The sequence below is a fragment of the Microchirus variegatus genome, assembly GCF_963457635.1.
Source record: "Microchirus variegatus genome assembly, chromosome: 10".
NCBI lineage: Eukaryota > Metazoa > Chordata > Actinopteri > Pleuronectiformes > Soleidae > Microchirus > Microchirus variegatus.
The window spans coordinates 5,144,876-5,162,462 of record NC_139811.1 but is presented as its reverse complement, the minus strand read 5'-3'; the positions used below and the strand labels follow the sequence as shown (position 1 = coordinate 5,162,462).

General features: G+C 40.6%; 2 protein-coding genes across 2 annotated transcripts; both read left to right on the top strand.

The window, feature by feature from the left end:
- Nucleotides 1-5,901: 5,901 nt before the first annotated feature.
- slc16a3a (solute carrier family 16 member 3a) lies at nucleotides 5,902-9,872 on the top strand (the record flags this gene model as incomplete). The annotated part of the gene is made up of 5 exons (XM_083896643.1): nucleotides 5,902-6,124; nucleotides 6,910-7,053; nucleotides 7,605-8,221; nucleotides 8,314-8,494; nucleotides 9,517-9,872. 5 exons carry the CDS (start codon nucleotides 5,902-5,904, stop codon nucleotides 9,870-9,872), a joined length of 1,521 nt encoding a protein of 506 aa, XP_083752769.1.
- A 1,230-nt stretch (nucleotides 9,873-11,102) lies between these two features.
- Nucleotides 11,103-16,534, top strand: dus1l (dihydrouridine synthase 1-like). The gene is made up of 14 exons (XM_083896226.1): nucleotides 11,103-11,230; nucleotides 12,151-12,389; nucleotides 12,709-12,817; nucleotides 12,912-12,962; nucleotides 13,063-13,175; nucleotides 13,548-13,630; nucleotides 13,730-13,833; nucleotides 13,936-14,083; nucleotides 14,510-14,606; nucleotides 14,745-14,836; nucleotides 15,038-15,207; nucleotides 15,293-15,330; nucleotides 15,455-15,530; nucleotides 15,665-16,534. Exons 2-14 carry the CDS (start codon nucleotides 12,153-12,155, stop codon nucleotides 15,847-15,849), a joined length of 1,503 nt encoding a protein of 500 aa, XP_083752352.1. The 5' UTR covers nucleotides 11,103-11,230; nucleotides 12,151-12,152; the 3' UTR covers nucleotides 15,850-16,534.
- The last annotated feature ends 1,053 nt before the right edge of the window (nucleotides 16,535-17,587 follow it).

The following is a 17,587-nucleotide window of genomic DNA, read 5'->3' as shown; positions in this document are numbered from 1 at the left end:
ATAATTTGATCGATTTTAAGCTTTTTTCATGATTTCAGCTCCTTAAATGTGAATATTTTCTTAAGTTTCTTTGCTCCACATAACGGCGAAATCATTAAAAATGTTATCATTTGGGTTTGTGGACAAAACAAGACATTGGAGAGCATCGTCATTTCCAGGGTTGACAAACTTTTTTTTTTATATTTTATGCACCAAACGATTCATCGATCCGTTCAAAACCCACGATTCGCATGAATTACGGAGCTGCATTACCGCCCCCCACCAGTAGGTGGAGTCTTAGGCCCCGCTCGCCAACTAGAAAAAAACAACCGAAGAAGTAGTCATTTATGTATTTGTTTCATTTTCTGCGCTCTCAGTTTTCCTGATTTTGCTTCACGTACCACGGGTGGTCCACGTCCCCCCAGTTTGAGAACCCATTGCTAAATAAATATAAATAACACAGGATGTGACTCGTGGCTTCCTGTCCGTGAGCGAGACTTGTCAGCAAACCATAATCTCTGCTCCACAGCGACTCTGAAGCACTTTATTTATTTATTCCCTGATTATGAACACACTGTGAATCAGCATCAGTGACCCTGTGTTTGTTCTTCTGTTAACTCTGTCTTTGACACTGATGTGACACTGTATACAACTGCTAAAACTCAACATTCCCAAATCCAAATTCATTGAATTATAAGCAACACCCACACAAGAACGTATAGTGATGGATTTATGAATGACTTTTAAAGTCAAACAGTATATAGTCCAATCATCTTGCTCTCAATAATTTATCATAGATGCATTATAAAGCTACATCAGAGTCATTCTGACGCCCTCTAGTGGCACAAGGCCACAATGTAAAAGAATTATCACAATTTAATTTCAATTTCTTGTGTTTGGCTATGTTTGGACTTTAATTTTAATTCTGATTTTGTTTTTGAGTTTTATTTTTTGGACTTCCTGTTTTATTTTGACATTTCCTGTTTTCTTGTCATGTCACTCCGTATCGCCCCCCTGGTCTTTCAGACGACCTGCCGCGTCCTAATTAGTCTCACCTGTGTACGTTTGTGTTGTTTTGTTTTACTTAACCTTTTATTCTTATTTATTTTTACCTTTTGTTTAATAAATTAAACCGTGTTTTTCTCTTTTTTTTTACCTGCACTCCACTCGTCTCATCCCCGAGTTGTACTGCACTTCGCGGTCGTATGAGAGTAAAAGTAAGCTAGCTTTAAATGACTATGTAGCACTAAAAAATGTGAATTAAAAGTGTAAAATCTTTATTTGTATGCTACAGTTTTCATATAGTTCAATAACATGTATATTTTCCCCCCAGAACAATGAAAATGCAGCATGTTTTTGATGAATTTGGGGCATAAATGGATGCCCAAAGAAACAGTTAAGTGCACTGTCCGGACCGTGATGCTAAGGCACTAGGACCCAGTAGAATAGAAGGCTCTCCTCCTCCTCCTCCTCCTCCTCCTCCTCCTGCTGCTGGCTGAAGGACCGGGAGAAGAAGAGCTGTACATGAAGAAGAAGCAGGACGCTGAAGGACCACCACCATCATCATCATCATCAACATCATCATCATCATCATCAGGTAAGAGGCTCAATACACTGGCTTCACATGCTAATGTGAATCAGATCAGCCCAGACTGAAGTGAAGCAGGGAGAAAGTTTTTGTTATACATACTTTAATATAATATATTATTATTATATATATATATATATATATATATATATATATATATATATATATATATATATATATATATATATATATATACCAACAACACTACTTGAGGTGATTTCCTTTATCAAATCATTCCTCCGCTTGACAAAAAGCGAGGCCACATGCTGTGACACCCCAGATCTCGTGGGGTTCTGTTCTCTCTCAGCAGATAACTAGCAATAACTTATTAATGAAGTCAGTAAGTTAAATGAGCAGATGATGGTGATTTAAGTAATGAGTGAAAACATTGAGAGTTCTTATTGTAAAAGATAAATAGAAATAGTCATAGGATTTCCTAATACGTCTTTTTTAAGTTCTTTTATTTGTTATTTATTATTTTTTTAGAATTAAAAGTGGGCCAAAAGTAAAATGTGAAGGATATAAAACGGTGGTGTTTACCAGTGGTCAGACAAAGTCAGACTCTTTTGACGGCTTTTCGTCACTCGTCATTCGACAGTGTGAATTGTCAGCATTGTGCGTTTAAAACACTTAAAAGACTCTGTCTTATACACATATACAGTATTTATGCTCATGTCTCTTTATTGCCAGCGTTTCTATCAGAGCTGATGCTTCTAGACCATTTCTTATTGACAAAAGAGTTAAAAAACAGGGGTTAAGTAACATATTTTTCACGTTATTGGTCAGTAATTCCACAATAACCTTTCAGAATAAAGTAACTTAACTGATCTGAGAGAGGACTGGACTTCAGGATCTGAGCCACGACTGAGATGTTGACCTATATCCTGTTAGACATTGAGACAAAAGTACTAATTTAAAGAATAAAAGAAGATAAATAACAATAAATAAAAAAACACACTAATAGATCATGAAGAAACCAGCGTAATGCCGGATTTGATGAATTAATGGACGATGTCTTTTGTTTTTAATGTATTTATGAGTCCTTTTCACGCCGCTTGACAAAGTAATCAGAGTCATAATTTCAGTTGGGTTCTGTTAAAAAGCAAACACTTTCGCCTTCCAGGTATTTAAGGAGCAGATTAAGCAGAATGAGTGTATCCTCATCCTCTCCACTCACGTTCAAATTTTTTTTTTTTTTTTTTAAGGGTTGGACAATATAAGCAGCAAAATAAGTGTCAATATTTGAGCAGTTCTTTGGAGATGCTCAGGTAATGAGTCACGTCTGAAACAGGTGTGTCTGTCCATGGGATGAACATTAATAAACTTCACACTTTACTTTTTCATAACCTTAACCTCTCTGATGCAGCGTTAGATGATGGGACACTTGAGTCTGGTCACTTTTTGTATAGACTGTGTATAATATATATTTGAAGTGATGCATATAGTTGAAAACCCCACACTATACGTACATATTTCGCTAGCACTTTAGATTAGGTAAGGTAAGCTGGCGATGCTAAGATTAGCGTAGGGCTAACATAATACAAACACTGTGCAACCTCATTAGGCACAATGCAAATGTTTTCATTTTCGATTAGCATTAGCGTAGCTCGCTGTTGTGGTGTGGCTGACAGTCACAAAATAGATAGCTTCTGTATTGCTAATGCTTGTGCCTAATGAGGTTGCACAGTGTTTGTATCATGTTAGCCTTTACGTTCCTTATCATGCATTACCATAACTGAAAAATCTTATTCAGCTCCTGCTATAGGAAAACATACTTCCTACAGGCACTGCACTGGTTTGTTAAAAACATTGTTACTTTCAATGAAAAAATAATAATTATATGGTTGAATATGGAAAAAATCAACAACCTTTACTGTAAAATCAGCAGTAGTTATATGCTTTTACCGTAAAAACAACATTTTTTTTTACAGTGTACTGGATGGACCTAAAGAATTTTCTGCACTGTGTCGTCCAAACAAAGTTAAAAAATGTGGTTTGTGTGCACTGCCGTACATGAACCTGGAGGTGTGTTTGTGTGTGTGTGTGTGTGAGTGTGTGTGAATGTGTGAATGTGTGTTGGCTGTAAATGTCTCCACACTTGTCTGCAGAGACTTTAGCAGCACACAGTAAATAACAGAGGGTTAGCAACACTGTTCAACGGGCAGTAAATCAGACGTGTTGTTCTCATCAGGGCTTGTAAATAAATACAGGAGTGAATTTACAGTAGGTGACGAGCGGGGGGGAAACAAATCAACGCTTCAGAACTGGGGGACAAGATAAATTATTATATTATCCACATTTAAGAGTGTATTCAGTGGCTTATGCAATAAGGGCAAGAACAGAGAGAGGCACAATGCTAATGAAGCCATAAATGTCATTTGAATCAACTTTATTCCTCAGTTTTCAACGGTCAAGCTTCACTTCAGGTTTTCAGACCTCTGTGAAGACGTCTTTTTGGAAATTTCCTAATCGTCGTTCTGTCCAGCTTTTGTGACACATATGAGTGAGTGAGTGAGTGAGTTTGAGACTTAAAGGCGCCATATTTAAGAATGTGGCCTAAAACGGTTACTGCATCCTCTTTTTGTAGGTTATTGTGCTGCTGGTTTGGCAACCCGTGCCGACAGTATGCCCACTACAGTAGACCACACTACACCACTGGTTTGGAAGATGAGTGATAGATGTGTTCCACATACACTGTAAAAAAAAGTTGAGTTTAAAAAGTTCCATCAACTAATATTATTTTGGGAGACAAACTTGTTGTGTCAACTCAAAATTCAAATTTTTATTTTTTTTTTATTTAATTATCTGAAAAAGATTAGTTAGTCAAACTGTTTAAAAACAGAATTTTGAGTTGGCACAACCCTAACTTACAAGTTGATTGCAGTAAGTTGCATTGAAATTTTGAGTTTTCTCAACTTTTTTCTTTTTACAGTGCAAATGTGCTGTATACAAGTGACTGGATGTAAAGGCAGCTTTGAGTGGTCGTCAAGGCTCGAAAAAGCGCCATATACTGTCAATACAAACCATTTACCAGTCTCTTTTTCCACCTGACTGTCATATCTGTTAGTTTGTGAACTAGGAAAAGTTAGTTTTGAATGTATAGTTTGAATTGGATCAAGGGTAAATGCATTCTCCCTCATCCTTGCCTATATAAGATAAGGCTTTTTTCATAACTGGAGGATGTGGCGTTCAATCCCTTTCTTAGAATAGACTCGATGCTTTCTCTGTCATTTTTTGCACTGGTGATAAAATTTTAAGCGGTATTTAAGAATTAACTCTTTTCCTGCTGTGGCAGCACTGTCTTTTCCTCCTCATTTAGTTTCAGCTCACACCGTCAACCTTTCTGAGTCTATATTCCCCCTCACCTCATAAACTTCCTTGGCTTCCACCGGTCAGTCTATTCAACCTGTCTCTGAGCTCCTCCTCAGACGTGCACCTATAAATCCTGTTGACCAGATAAAAGAGCTGTGTTTTGCTGAGGTTGCAATAACATGCTTTTTTTTATCAGTTAGTTATATCTCATTTCTATCTGCTTCGTTATATCCTTAAACGTAAAGAAGGCTTGGCTTTTGATTCCACATCAATGGACACTTGCTGTTTTTGGTGGGTTCTGCAGTGTGTTTGGCTTCACACCAACATACAGTCTTAGTCATTTAGTTTGAGGTAATGAACTAATCTAATTTTGACATTGAAGTGTTCACTAAAAGTGTTTCCCAACCCTGGTCCTCAGGGAACACAGCCATGCCATGTTTTAGATGTTGCCCTGCTCCAAAAAAAACCACCTGATTTAGATGAAACATTATTATTATTATTTTTATTTTTTTTGAAAAATAAAAAAATATTTTTATTTATTTTTTTTTTAAAGACAAAGGTTGAAACATTATCATTTTTATTATTTATTTTTTTACGAAAGTTGAAACATTACATTTTTTGGGGAAAAATTGAATAGAATTGTAATATACAATTTTTTGATTTTTTTTTAACAAAAGTTGAGCTTGATGATGATCTGACAATTTATTTGAATCAGATGTTTTTGGAGCAGCAATATCTAAAACATGGCAGGGCATTTTTCCCTGAGGACCAGGGTTGGGAAACACTGCACTAAAACATTGTTTATTTTAAAAAAAAGATCAGATAAAGTCACTTCACTATGGTTTGAGGACATTCTAAGAGTGTCATAATATCATGCATTGCAATTACCTTGGTCAGGATCCTTGAATTGTTGCAATTAGCAAATCGAAAAAAGGACTGACTAAATCCGATGCATTTACAGAGGAACTAAAAACACCTGTTGTCATTTTCATTTGTGTCCCCTCCAGCCGCCCTGAGGCATCATGGGAGGCGTGGCGTTGGACATGGACGCAGGAGTGGTGAAGGCACCAGACGGTGGCTGGAGCTGGGTGGTGCTGGCCGGCTGTTTCGTCATCACGGGTTTCTCCTACGCTTTCCCGAAGGCGGTCAGTGTCTTTTTCAAAGACCTGATCCGTGATTTTGGCGTGGGATACAGTGACACCGCCTGGATTTCCTCCATCCTGCTGGCCATGCTCTATGGCACAGGTAGGCTGCTGTGGTTACATCACAGTATTCTCCAAACCTTTGCGTTAAAGTATTATACATAACACTCCTAAAGATCACCAGTTAGTAAATCACTCACTCTCCCACACCAAAGTCCACAGAGAAAATTGGTGATTTTTACATCACAGCACACAGGAGCTTTTGATCCCCTGCTGCCTCTCATCAATAAGTTATTTTGGGACTTTAGTGTTTCAAATCCTCAGTGACACAAAGTGACCACACGAGGCAGCAGTAGACCAGCAGCTCCCATGTCCATTTGAGTTAGAATCACAGATTTTCTCTATGGACTTTGGTGTAGGAGCTTTTTCTTAGAGTCAGAACCTTGAATACGCCTGAAGTTTCCCCTTTAACCCTTTAAGGTACTACTCAACCATTTGGTCGACCACACTTTAAGTCACAATATCGCATTGAAAAATGCATCAGGCTGAACTCACTGATACTTAATGAATTATGCAAACAAGTTTTATTATGAAGAGACGTCTCAACCGTTTGGTAGAGGCCTGTATCTGAAATATTATAGTGTCTAATTTAAAAAAATAAAAATAAACTATTGATTTTCGTTATTGTTATCATGAGTAAATAAAATAAAATAATACAAAAATGCAAAGAAATCATTTTTCCTTTGCTTTTTTCTTGGCGTGTACTTTAAAGGGTTAAACAGCTCCATGTTCCATATTATTTCAGGGCTTTGACGGTAACTCTTCCGTCCTGACCTGCACAAAGACACACACACACACAGCTGACCGAGGTCATTGCGCCCTGTCCAGGTCCTCTGTGCAGTGTGCTGGTGAACCGCTTCGGCTGTCGTCCAGTCATGATGGTGGGAGGCGTCTTCGCCTCTCTGGGGATGATCCTCGCCTCCTTCTCCACCAGCATCGTCCACATCTACCTCTCGACGGGGGTTATTACAGGTTTTTACAGGGGGGGTTATTACAGGTGGATTATGAAAATACTAATTAGTTGCAGCTCGAGTGAAATCACAGCATACTCGCAAGCGTTATCGGACATACCCCACGGAGACATCATATGAAAAGCTCCATCTCACAAGTACACAGACTTTCCTTAGATGTACGATACGGTATAAAAGTAGCTCGTTCTTTGTTATTTTATGTCTAATTTTGAGTACTAAACAAGAAATGCTAGCTTAATGTTAGCTAACATTTCAGTGTCGCTTTATATAGGACACCATCTTGTGCCATCCTGTTTCTACAGCAGCCAGAGAAATGCATTATTTCAAATTAGCTCGTTCTTTGTTATTTTATGTCTAATTTTCAGTACTAAACAAGAAATGCTAGCTTAATGTTAGCTTACATTTCAGTGTTGCTTTACATAGGACGCCATCTTGTGCCATCTTGTTGTTTCTACAGCAGCCAGAGAAATGCATTATTTCATATTTTGAAGCGTGTTATGGGATTAAATGTAAAAGTAAAACAGTATTAAACTAAATATTTCTCTGACGCAGGTCTTGGGTTGGCCCTGAACTTTCAACCAGCACTGATTATGCTGAACCGCTACTTCAGTGAGAAGCGTCCACTAGCTAACGGGCTGTCTGCAGCAGGAAGTCCTGTGGCACTGTGCTGCTTATCTCCACTGGGTCAGGTCCTCCAGTACCACTATGGATGGCGGGGGGGCTTCCTCATCTTGGGTGGCATTTTGCTGAACTGCTGCGTGTGTGGGGCCTTGATGAAGCCTCTCGTTGCCCCCAAAACCCGTCAGGCCGATGGAATGGAACAGAAGAAGAAAGAGGGAGCAGCGGAGGAGGAGAAGAAGAAGACCAAAGCTAAACTGCTGGACTTCTCCGTCTTCAAAGACCGTGGCTTTGTCATCTACGCTGTCGCAATGTCCATCAAGGTGCTGGGGCTGTTTGTACCGCCGGTGTTTTTAGTGAGCTATGCTAAGGAGCTGGGGAACGAGGACACAAAGTCAGCCCTGCTGCTCACCATCCTGGGCTTCGTTGACATTTTTGCCCGGCCCACGTGCGGCGTCATCGCCGGACTGAAATGGGTTCGGCCTCGCTGTGTGTACCTTTTCAGCTTTGCTTTGTTCTTCAATGGAGTCACTGACCTGATCGGGTCTCAGGTTTGTAAAACGTTGCTCCTAATGCACTGGAACGTTTGAAATTTTGTATGATAAAATCCTGCGGGTTCCGTCCCGATTTCATTTGCTCCCAGGCCAAGGACTACGCATCCCTGGTGGTCTTTGCAATCTTCTTCGGCATCTCCTATGGGATGGTAGGAGCACTGCAGTTTGAAGTTCTCATGGACATAGTTGGCACTCAGAAGTTCTCCAGTGCCATCGGCCTGGTCCTGCTCGTGGAGGCCATAACTGTGCTGGTAGGACCGCCTAGTGCAGGTTAGTACATGAACACACGTAACCAATGGCACTTTTTGACATAATACAGTTCTAGCGCGGCTCGGCTCTACTCAATTTTTGCTTTTCCATTATGGATAGTGCCTGGTACCTAGTGCTTTTTTTTGGTACCTGTAACAGTGCTAAACTGTAGCTCAGTTTTAACAACTAATATGAACATTAAAGGTCACATATATTAACTTGTTTTTATGGTCAAAAACCTCCTAGTTGCTGGAAACGAGCCGATAGAAATCTGTACTTTTTGAAGCACTTGTCAGCCGCGCTATTTCAGACATAAATCTCACCCGAGAAGACAGACTGTGTTGTAATTGGCCAGTACCCCGGAAGTGACATATTCAGTACACCCGCTCTCAGAAGCACAGCTCCCCCCTCTGGAACGGTGGATGCACTGCTACTCACAATGTTTAAAAATAGCTTCTTCACGACTCCCCGCCGCAGTCCCTTTTATGACTTTGACCCAGAGTCATAAGACACTGTCGCTCGTGAAACACCTCCACAACGGATGTTATTCTTCTTCTGCGGTTCAATGTACGCAACCGGATGTGCCCGGACTAGTGCCCGGAGCAGGACGATCTGCTGTTCCGGAGAACCGTTGTTTACGTAACCGGACCGGGTTCGGAGCGGGATCTCGCTGAGCCCGGATTACAATAAAACACAGCGTTCTCAGCAGTGACTGAACTGTTTGCCTTGAGCACTCAAAGGAAAGGACGACTGAGAACATTCACAGACAGAAAACAAAGCAGTCATGCAAATATCTGCAAATAGCACGAGGTACATTTGGATACTCCTGCAGATTATACTCCAGACTTCCAGACAAACAGGACTTCATTCAAATGAATTCACTTGCAAACGTTCTTGCGAGTTTTTGTCTCAATACACCACATTTACATACACGTTTACTCAGTTCAGTAACAGCTTTATTCATCATTTAAATCTACAGTTTTTGTACAGTCTGAACCTTTATATGCTCTAATTCTGTTTTTGTCTCTTTCCCCCCGTCTCAGGTCGGCTTCTCGACGCCACCGGCAACTACATGTTTGTCTTCCTGCTGGCAGGAACCGAGGTGGTCGTCTCGGCCGTGGTCCTGGCCACCTGCAACTTCGTCTGCATCTCAAGGAAGTCTTCAGGGCCGGCCGTCGGCCTCGAGGACGTCACAATGACGAGCGACGCCAAGACAGAGGTGTCGGGCCGAGCTGCAGAGGAGCTGGAGAAGGAGATGAAGGGAAGGGAAAAGCAGGAAGAGAAAGTCGGCGAGTTCAGGCCGGACAGTGTTACAGTGAACTCACAGCAAGTAGAAAACTTCCTGAAAGAGTCGCAACAGAACGGCGACGTGGCCACCAGTCCTGAAACGTGCCTGTGAGCAGACGTGTTTATACGTTTTTTTAAAAAGTGTATTTTGAAGTATTCATAACACCTGGTCAGTTCGTTCAGCATCACTGCCGTGTAACAGCGACTTTATGTAAACAAGAATTTATATTTTGTCGGTTCATACGAGAGTTATTTTGATGTAGCTACCTGCAAATAAAAGTAGGCAATATCCTGTTTTCTTGGTTTCCACTTAGCTAAATTAGCTTTTATGGATATTTGGTCCAATAATAGTATTACATTACGCATTGTTCTGACAAAGAAAGCACAAAAGTAATACTACTACTTCTACTGCTACTACTCATAATAATAATAATAATAAACCAATAACGAGTTTATCCAGGTTACATGAAAGTAGACACAAAATGGACGTCATATATTGTATTTTGTACTCGGAGCATTTAAATACTGTATGTATATACACTGTGAAATGAAAACACCTAAATTAATCTAGTTCTTTCTAATTAAATGTATCAAATTATATGAAGTATTTTGCTTTACTTATCAGGGTTACTGTAAATAAATAAATAAATAAGTTTCCAAACAAATCTAAGGTTACAAACTAACACCACGTTAAAAACGTTATATACTGCATGTGTTTTGCACTGTTACTCAGTCACGTTTGGTGTAAATTGGTAGAAATATTGTGTAAATTCACCATTTTTGTAGTGGAAAACCAATCTGTGCCATGCCATGCCGAGGCGAGGTGAGCTGGGACCATGGTGGAAAAGGACATGTGATCCTGTTTGCTGCCTGCTTTTAATTAAACTGGATGATTCAGCCTTCAGCACAACAACAGCACGTCCTAACAAAACATTTACCTCAGCAGCTCACTGTGATACTGTAAATGTCCTGCCAGATATAATTATATAATATAAACACATTTTTATTAAGTATAAAGTATCTCTAAATTCATGTTGCTTAGTCTTTGTATTGTCTGTACTTTATATGTGTATGTTTGAATAAAACAGTAGACATTTTGTTTAAAAAATTGTTGAAAATGTCATAATAATAATGTTTTTGAGTTAAATGGCATTCAACAAGTGACCTGTGGGGGGCAGCAGTAGGCCTTTGCTTAGTATAGTCTGCCGCAAATGTACACAAGGAGGAGAAGGAATATAGCATAATGGATTATGGGTAATTTTCAGCGTAGAGAATCTGGCGCACCGCCGGCAGCTTTGCGTGTAAACTGTGCGGACTCTGTGCGGGACACAAGGTCCACGTGAGTTTCCTCGTGGGCTTCGTGTGTTTTGGTTTGACCGTGGACTGCGCTCGACTGCTCCACGGCATCGCGACCGTGTGCGCGCGTCACCCGGGACTCAGCGGTTCTCTCCGTATCCCGCACTGTTACAGGTGAAAGTTTACTGCTACTGAGTTTATTTGTGCTTTTCTCGGCAGTTAACAGCAGCTAGTGCGTGAGCTGAGCTGTCACTCGGTCGCCAGATGAACAAACGTGTGACACATTTTCTGTCAAACTCGTTAGAGTTTGTGCCGCGGTGGTCTATCTACGTGCTTTGATTTATTTGCTAGCTAGTTAGCTAACAACACAGCAGGGACGCCGGGTAAAAATGCTAACACGTACTGAATCAGAGAAGAAGAAACGTGGAGCTGTCAGGCTCACGTTTAACGTAATAATTAGCTCTTTTTTTTGACGTTACCATAGTTTGGTATTTTTGCTTGAACACCCAAATACAGTAACGTTTACTTACATGACAACATATTAGTAGTCACTCATACAGTCAGTGCATGTATCAGTGCTGGCTTGAGACTTAACAAACTGGTTGAAATGTGAAAATATACTCTGTAATTAAGAGCACAAAGCCACTTTACCCAAATGCACTTTAATGATAAGTTATTGTTTTTATAAGTAGGAATATTTTTAGTTTGTACTCAGGACTGAGTCACACCAAATACAAACGTGTCATGACCCAGTTTTTCTTATTCTTGAAGATATAAACTATACAAAACTACATGAACATACACACATATTGGATTCTATAATGCTATATGCATAAAACAATATTTTATTTAATGTTGTCACCTGTCCTGATGTCAGTCATCTTAAAGAAAATCTGGATGGAGAAGGTCTTATGTTTGTACAGCCGATTCATCCATGACAGGCACTGAGTAAAAAGCTGTGCGATGCCTGTAGAATGAGCTCAGTGTGGTTCGTAGTGGGTAAACTGTAAATGAGAGACTAAACAACAAAACACATTTTCTATAACCACATATCTGTTGCATGATCATTAATCTTGTGTGTTTTTCGTGTGCAGTGATGGCAAAGCTCCAGGGCTTTGAGTTCTGGAGGACGACCCTGAAAGAGGCCCGATTCGTGGTCGCACCCATGGTGGACCAGAGCGAGCTGGCCTGGCGCCTGCTGAGCCGCCGACATGGTGCTCAGCTCTGTTACACTCCCATGCTGCACGCTCAGGTGTTTGTCCGTGACGCCAACTACAGGAGGGAGAACCTCTACAATGAGGTTTGTGAGGAGGACAGACCTCTCATCACGCAGGTGAGATGCTGCACCACTGGCAAGGTCTTTTACAGTTTGGGAAAGTGGCTATTAGACAAATAGTTTTTCCTCTTCACACATTATATATATATATATATATGTTTAAAATACTCTCTTGAGAGTACAACTGTGAGGTACAGAATTATGGAATAAAGACTATTTCAGTAACATATTCTCCCCAGACTTCTGTTCACGATATTTTAGATAATAATAGTTAGGGATTCATTCAGCATTCTAAGCCATTGTTGCAGCCCTGTTAGCACATATATTATTCTTTCCCTTGTGTTACTTTGGGTGTAAACCAGTGTTCCCTTTTCAGTTTTGTGCCAATGATCCAGAGGTGTTCCTCAAGGCGGCGATGCTGGCCCAGGACTACTGTGACGCCATCGACCTCAACCTGGGCTGTCCTCAGATGATCGCCAAGAGAGGTAAATCGAACTTTTAACTCTGTATCAGGAAAGAAAGAGCTGTCAACTTTGTTTATGTGAAAGAATTAACCAGGTCTGATGCTTGTTTTCTAAGGACACTATGGAGTCTTCTTACAAGAGGAGTGGGAGCTGTTGGAGAAAATGGGTAAGTCTTCTGACTGCAGTTTTCTCTCCGTTGATGTATTTTTGCAAAGCATTCTGTTGTCGTATCTTAAACTGCTGCTGCTGTTGTTGTTGTTGTTTAGTTAAGTTAGCCAATGAAAAGCTCTCGGTGCCCATCACATGCAAGATCCGTGTGTTCAACGAGATTGAAAAGACGGTGTCCTATGCTCAGATGCTGGAGAAAGCAGGATGTCAGGTAAAAATTACCTCTTTTCTCAACACACCCCCACCTTACAATGTGGTGGGGGTGAGTAGTTTTTATTCTTTAACTCTGTTTATTTGGCATAGTAATGATGAAAAAAAAAAATATTTCAATCATGAATAACCTGCCCCTTATTTTGTTGTTGGTTCACTTCTCTGTTAGTATTACAAGTGTTAGGCTTTTTAATTGCACAGCCACTGAGACATCAGTGCATCTACTGTCAGTGGTCATTATTATTGCACACATTATTGGTGTTGAGTGCACAGCCGAATGTAAAAAGTATATCTGGACATTTTGCTTTAAATGCAGTTTCAGGAAAATGTAGAAAGTTCTAATGCGCACTTGTATGACCCTTTTCTTTCCCAGCTGCTGACGGTACACGGCAGAACCAAAGATCAGAAAGGGGCTATGACTGGCATCGCCAACTGGGAGCACATCAAGGCAGTACAGTGAGTATGCCACATCGTTCAGTATTTTTGATACTGACATGAACAGGACATGATGTCACACAGTGCTGTGATACACCTTTGTGTTTTTTTTTCTTCCAGGAAGTCAGTTAATATTCCAGTGTTTGCTAATGGCAACATTCAGCACCTGAGTGATGTGGAGCGATGCATTCAGGAGACGGGGGTTCAGGGTGTTATGAGTGCAGGTGTGTAGCAGTGATTTTTTGTTTTTTTGTAATTCATGCTATATTTATAGGTTCTAATGCAGTGTCTTAAAACTTGTATGTGGGTTTTTGGCAATATTTTAGAGGGGAATCTTCACAACCCAGCACTGTTCGAGGGTTGCAGTCCCCCAGTGTGGGAGATGGCTGAGGAGTACCTGGAGCTGGTGAAGCAGTATCCGCCCTGCACTCTGTCCTATGTACGAGCCCACCTCTTCAAGCTCTGGCACCACACGTATGTCTTTTTTTTGTGCGTTTCCTTCAGGAACAGTACTAAAATAACCAGCCTCTAGTGTCCCATTCTTTGGCGCCCTTCCCTTGGGGTACCAGAGTTGAAAAGAGGACAGAAAAACGTCACCCATCACTTTTTTTGGCCAAATTCAAGAAAATGTTGTCTTGAATTGAATGTTTTCAACTAGCCACACACATAATTACGTACATAATTACTATAGGATTGCCACTAAGGCAGGATAGCATGGCATATTACCTAGCTAACATACGCTAGTTACACTGCCCCTTGCATTACTTTCAGAATCACATATAATCAAACAACCCTCAGGGGGTTGAGACACAGAGAGGGATGTCACACTGCATATTTTACAATGTAACATAGATTTGCCACAATGTCTAACATAAAATCTTTCCTCATGTATACCTGTAGGCTTCAGATACACCACGACCTGAGGGAAGAGTTGGCCAAGGTGAAGAACGTGGAAGGTTTGGCCGATGTCAGCAATAAACTGAGACTGCGCTGCCAGGTAACCATAATAATAATAATAATAATAATAATAATAATAATAATAGTAATATTCTAAGGTGAAATAAAAACATAAACCAGATCGGTGTTTCCGGAGAAACCGCAGAGAAAAATGGTCAACTTTGTTGTGTTTGTGTAGGAGGAGATCGCCAAAGGAAAGGATGTGGAAGAGAAGGAGGGCAGCAGCCTGCCCTTCCCCCACTGGATCTGCCAGCCGTACGTGAGACCAGTGTGAGTCACCACTTTACCTTTATTGCTCTATATACAGTTTGTCACTATACCTCGTGTCATTGAAGTTCTATCCTTAGAGATAGATGGTTGAAAAAAAAACTATTAAAACATTGGTTTCATGGGTGTTTTTCATATTCACACCCGAAACAATACTCCCGTGCAATACAGTACATTCATGTTCTGCACCCATGCACTCTACAGGCCAAAGGAGCCGGTTGCCAATGGTAACGGCCAGAGTTCAGAGGCGAAGAAGACCGTGTGTCAGAAGAGGGCGCTGGAGGACTCGGATGGATCCACTGACACGCTCTCCAAAAACAAGCAGAAGAAAAGATCCCGCAACCCCAACAAGAACTTCTGTCCCGAGCAGAAACGTGAGTCTCAGCCGAAACTTCCTTCTCCAGACGCTGGAGTACAACAAAAATGTCTGACAGTGACTCTCTTCTTTCTGTCCACAAGCCAAGTACATCAAATGTGAACAGTGTGGGAACCCAAAGGTAAGAAGTTTACCGCCTGTCTTGGTGTGATTTATTATGTATTTTGACCTGTGAAAAGACTGCTGTTGGGTTTTTGTTGTTCAGAAAACACTTCATGATAATGTTTTATCATTTTCCTCTCCAGGGAAATAAGTGCGTCTTCAACCTGTGTCGAAGCTGCTGCAAGAAAAAGGCCTTCAAGGAGGTGGCAGACTGTCCAAGTTAGTACATACACACACATATATACATACTCTCTCACAGAACAGATGGAGTACATATGTATAAAATGTTTAGTTTTAGGATAGTAAATTAAATTTCTCCTCATAAACTGACTGTGATTCCCTGTGATTGACAGGTCATGGACTGAGGTTCAAGACCAAGGCAGAGAAACTGAAAGCGGACGAGGAAAACGGGAAAGAGAAGGAGGTCTCTGTGACAGAGACAGAGACTGAGCAGAGCAGCAGCAGCTCCCCTCAGCCTGTTCCACAGCAACATCCAGAGCTGCAGGAGCAGGAGTCGAAGGCTACACCGCTGCTATGAGCTGGACTATTGACTGTTTCTACACGCACAAAGAAACCCTCCTCATAATCCTGTCCTGAGCTGTCAAAGAAGCAGAGGTCGGATTTTACCCAGTTACATTTATTTGGTTCGAATCTTCATCACATTAAAGATCAGTAGAGGGGGCTGTACTTTATTTTGCTTGTGATGAACACAAGTGTTTGTGTTGGTGTTGGAGAGTTAAAACTTAAGATTAAGCTGATCAGTGTGTGCATGTAGAGGTAGACGTTGATTAGACGGGACATCACACACAGAGAGCTGCTAAATGACCTCGAAACAAGTCAATAGTCAATACTGGACTTTATTTTTTTTATTTAATGTGAATTTCCAGGATGATATTTAGCTCTGTATTTTATTTTGGCCTCATGAAAACAAATTACTTCACTGCTTCTGTCATTTTATTATTATTTTTAAGACAAAGATTGTACGTGCATGAGTTATTCTTGCCAAAGTTGTTCCTGAGCCACCAAAGTTTAAAGACTCAGTAACTGTTAGACCGATGGAAAAGACTGGGTCACAGATTGGGTGAGAAACTATTTATTTGTATTTGAAATGAATTGAAAGTATGTGCCTTTTAACGAGAAATACCACTGCCTATTCAGACGTGAACACACCACGTGGTGTTGTGGAATATGTTCAGTGATGACGCTCCTCTATCCGCCTGTAAAAACTGACATTTTTTTGTTTTTCCTTATCTTACAGCCAGAGAAGTTCCTGGCACAAATAGTGGGTGCTTTTTTTCATTTTTAACTAAAAGAGAGAGAGAAAAAAACTTTAAGGCCTTGATTTTTTTTTTTTTTTTTCTGTTTTGTTTTAAAGGAAGATTATGTGAAATATTGTGCCACAGAAATCCCTTTAGCAACTTGACATGATAAATGTTTCTGACAGTGCCTCATATGGGAGAAAGTGAAAATGGAAAAACTTTGTACTCGCGCACCAAAGTCCCCAGAGAAATTCTGCTATTTTGTCAGCACACAGAAGCTATCTTCATGTTAATGCCATCGACCTGCTGAATGCAGGTGAAATCACTTCTCTTTGTGTTTTCAAATTCTGCCTTGTGTTCATACTGAGTGAGTACCTCCCTATCTCAGGCTGGGTTAGTGTGCATTTTGCACTGACCATATAACATGGTATATACAGTATAAAGAGAAGGGATATAGTCTCCTGGCATGGTTCAGCGTGATGATGGCCCCCATTAAGTCCACCAGGGGGCTAATGCTGTCAAAATGCTAGTTTCAGCTTTTCTTCAATATAGCGTGATGCCACTTTTAAATATAAATTTAAATGGATGACAAAGTACAGCACATAATGTGGACACCAGCATGATTGACAGCTCTACTGTTTGCAAAGCCTCCCTATTTAATGTATCCCGGTAAATTCCACATCCTTTTCGGGATTTTATCATCATTTTTTCTTTATTTTTTTTCTCCCAACTATGCTTCTTCTCCTCGTTCACTTGTTTGTTTGTTTACATTCTCGAAGCCATCAACATTGCCGCCACGTCCCAGAATGCAACGCGGTGCCCAAGCCCGACTTTGGAAGGCTTCAAATGGGAGTTCGGATTCACGCCACGTCACCTCATTTATAAATGACAACGATTCTAATGCTATATATTAGTATATCGATATGCTCTTCTATTTTCCTCCCGGAGTTTCTCACTCCAAACGCTGTCTTCTCTCTCAACACATGAAGCGCCTTTACGTCACGTGATTCAGTGGAG